The 3,671-nt window shown below is 45.8% G+C and overlaps 1 protein-coding gene across 1 annotated transcript in view; it reads right to left on the reverse strand.

The window, feature by feature from the left end:
* Positions 1–3,671, reverse strand: part of LOC109510350 (arf-GAP with coiled-coil, ANK repeat and PH domain-containing protein 3-like) — a 40,810-nt gene that overhangs the window by 20,491 nt on the left and 16,648 nt on the right. Inside the window, 3 exon segments of the mRNA XM_019860598.1 lie at positions 2,244–2,354; positions 2,438–2,482; positions 2,817–3,065. Of these exon segments, the coding sequence (XP_019716157.1) occupies positions 2,244–2,354; positions 2,438–2,482; positions 2,817–3,065 (405 nt within the window).

Raw genomic sequence — 3,671 nt, forward strand, 5'->3', positions numbered from 1 at the left:
AAAAAAAGGCAGAACAGACAAAAATTATGTTAATGGTGTGTCCGCCTTTCAGACATTTCATGAATGTAAAAAATGTTAACGTTATTGCGGTGCAAATGTAAACAGGGTATGTTGAAAATAGGTTCGGCTGTACTATTTCCATGGAGGTTGAATCGGGTTCGTGCTTCGGAGAGAAATGGGCTCCAAGGCCTGTTGAAAATAGGTTCGGCTGTACTATTTCCATGGAGGTTGAATCGGGTTCGTGCTTCGGAGAGAAATGAGCTCCAAGGCCTGTTGAAAAACTATCAAGCTAACCCGTTGAGGCGTGGGGGGGAGCTAAACTTTGAATGACATCCTTATTGTGTATTTGATCTGTCAGTGAGGTAGAATTTTTTTATTAGGGCTGCAAAAAAAAAAAAGATTTGAAGGCCAATCTCCCGGCCATATTTATTCTTGATAATATTTCAAATGAACCTGAACAAAATTTGCCATCTCCTGCTTCCAAAGCAAATCCCACGAAAGGTACTCGTTGACCAAAAGAGAGCAATGGAGTGCACTTTCACATGCACATGAATGTCAGTTGGCAGCAATGAATGGAGGAGGAATGCCCCCCCCCCCCACACACAATAACGGCGCCTTTTCTTGGATGCTTGCAATCCAAGAGGCTTCCATTTCACACGGGGAGCACCCGCTCAGAGATTCCTGCAGCATTCCCGCTAAATAGGTCATCCGGGCGGGTAGGGTGGAGGAGGGAAGGACATGCCGGAAAAGGCCGGACCTTTGGTCAACTGTGGGCCTCCATCGTCGGCTCTGCGAAGAATCAAGACGACATTCCCTATGGGGTCCGAGCCAACAGTCAAAGCCGCTTTTAAAAATAGGCGGAAGGTGACTTTCAAGTGACCCGAGCTTGAAAATCATCACGAATTGACGCTTGTCCCGCAGAAGTAACCGCAGCGGGGTTAGCGGAAAGAAACCTGCGGCCACAATGGCGTCCCGACGCGACCGCATGTGGCCAAAATTCAACCACAACTGACTCGGTGTTGGGAGAGAAAAAAGAAAAATAAAAAGCCCGGCCAGATAAACTGACTCAAGATGCCTCGGCGATATGGCCTTAAAATAATACTCCACATTTTTTCCCCCCCGACTGAAATCTGACTTTGCATTGTAATTACCGTATTTTCTGCACTATAAGGCGCACCGAAAAGTCAATTTTCTTAAAAGCTCACTGCGCACCTTTAAATCCGTTACCCCTTGTGTATGGCCATTACGGTAACATGTCGACCCCCCCCCAAGATGGCTCCTTGCTGGAGACATGCTTACAATGTTCTAACTTGCTGTTGGTTCAGTGAACTGTGTCGCTGCTTTATTAAATACGTTTTTGTTGTGGCTCCGCAAAAAGGTGAGCTGTGGTGTTTTTTTTTTTTTTTTTAAACGCACACTTTATTAATGGTTTTCACAGTCTCAACAAATACAGGTACGTTTTTGTCCGCCTCCGTGCCTTCTCTTCTTCCGCTTGACTCGAGAGGCGTTCAATGTCCGACTCCGAAAAACGTAAAATTTACCATTCCTTCAATGAAACTACGAAAATTGAAAATAATGCATCAAAACAGGAAATCAAGCGAGAAAATCACAAAATAAATTCTATAGCCCCCCTACAGAATTTATTTTGTGATTTGCTCGTTTGTGAATACAGTACACAACAAGGGAATGAATAATAAAACACTTCTGAGACAGTCCAGTCTCCTACATTTTACTGACATCTGATCGTTCTGTTGGAGCTACGCTCAAGGAAATGCCAAAATAAATTCTGTAGGGGGGTTGCGTTATAAGACACAGGCATGGTAAAACGGAGGCTAGCTTCCAAAAATACGCCAGCATACACACACGCTCATCAAAGTCACACAACAGCATTCACGGACGCAGGCATGGTAAAACGGAGGCGAGCTTCCAAAAATACGCCAGCATGCACACACGCTCATCAAAGTCACACAACAGCATTCACAGATTTTGCAGGCGAAGAGCAAAATTCTCCATGTCTGTCATAACCTTCTCACACTTTGTCCCACTTCCAAGCGCAGCGGCCACTTGGTGTTCGTACAAAGCGACTCGCTTTATTCGGCGGTGCGCCCCGTCCATTTTGGAGAAAAAAGGAAGACTTTGAAGTGCACCGTTTTGGTCGCGTAAATACGGTATTTTCACCGGGTGGGGGTAGCGCTTCATCAAACGGGCCGAATATCAAGCCCTCGTTTTGATCAAGACAGTCAGGATGCTTCGCTCACCTCGGCTGCCAATTTCTTCATGTAGGGGTCCGCCTCTTCCAGGCGCCTGTAGCCCTGTTGGAACAAGGAGTACTGGGCGCGCATGAAGGACAGCATCTGGAAGGGGCAGCCACACGTTAGCGTCTACGTGTATTTATTTATCCACGCTCATGTCTGTGTGGAATTGAAACAAGACTCACCGCATCCAGGATCTCAAATTTCTTCTTGGCCTGGAAGACATTGATCTGCAGGGAGAAGAAAGACACGGCATCCACACGATCAGCATTTTCAGAGACGCAGGCGACTTTGACCTAGATCGGGGGTGGACAAACTTTTTCGTTGGAGAATGGAAGGGCCGCTTTTAAATTCCTACGTTTTTTTTAAAAACGCGTTCAAAACGCAATTCCATTTGGTTTGTATAGTCTCGTTCATTTCATCAGCTTTCTGATCAATACGTGAGGGGCAAATAGTTGAGGATTTTTGGGTCCGGTGACCGATAGCCGTTGATCCGGCACGCACAGCCGCCTCCCTTTGGAAACCAACTTTAAAGACGAAAGAAAGAGATGCTCATCTCCCCACCTGCAGAACGTAGTCCAAGGCCAGGTGACGGAAGCACTTTCGGGCGACGCTGAGGGCGCAAGTGGCTTCCTCCACCTCGTGAGCTTTGGTCCTGGGCGCCTGCGCATTCTTCACCTGCGCGATCTCCACGTCCTCACGCACACGCTCAAAGTGTTTCCTGGTCTCCTTGAACTTGCGCACGTCCCTAAAGGAATCGGCCACACCTGAGTTAAATGTGATTGGAGTTTGCAAACTCTCAAATCTTGTTGACTTTTTTTTAATTCAAAGTTAAATTCGTCAGGTAACAGACAAGTTTGAGCCTTCCGTTGTCTTGACAAGCCCTTCTCAAATTTGCCCCACTGTGATGTAACAGTGGGACCATTTCATTTTCATATCACCCCCGAGACCAAGTTCCTTTGCCCATGACTTGGAAGGTCAGACTGAGTGAAGATCCGCCATTATCAAGGCACAAAAGGTTGACACTGTCTAAAGTAAAGATGTCAAAGCCAAAGGGGACCCAGAGCTGTAGTACGTTGGCTGACTTGAAAATACACTTTGACACTTGGAACAATATCATTCTTTTCTAAAAACAAATGTGACGGTTTCACTAAAAAGCAGACTTTCTTTACTTCGAAAAAAAATACTGACTTCTTGCAATATGAATTTTTTTCCCCCTTCTTTTTTTCAAATTTTTCTTTAAAAAACAAAAAACAAAACGTACTCCTTCACAATGGGGTTAATTTCAATATTCGAGTTTCTATCTAACTGTGCCGCTTGTCGGGGAGGCTCGAGGAAGTGGTGCCACCGCCAGGGAAAACGCAAATGAAGCTTTGACGGAGGCTGGCCCTTCCCTTCAGATTCTTGATTGCGTGAGAA

This window comes from Hippocampus comes, unplaced genomic scaffold (genome assembly GCF_001891065.2).
Source record: "Hippocampus comes isolate QL1 unplaced genomic scaffold, H_comes_QL1_v1.1 scaffold56, whole genome shotgun sequence".
Lineage (NCBI taxonomy): Eukaryota > Metazoa > Chordata > Actinopteri > Syngnathiformes > Syngnathidae > Hippocampus > Hippocampus comes.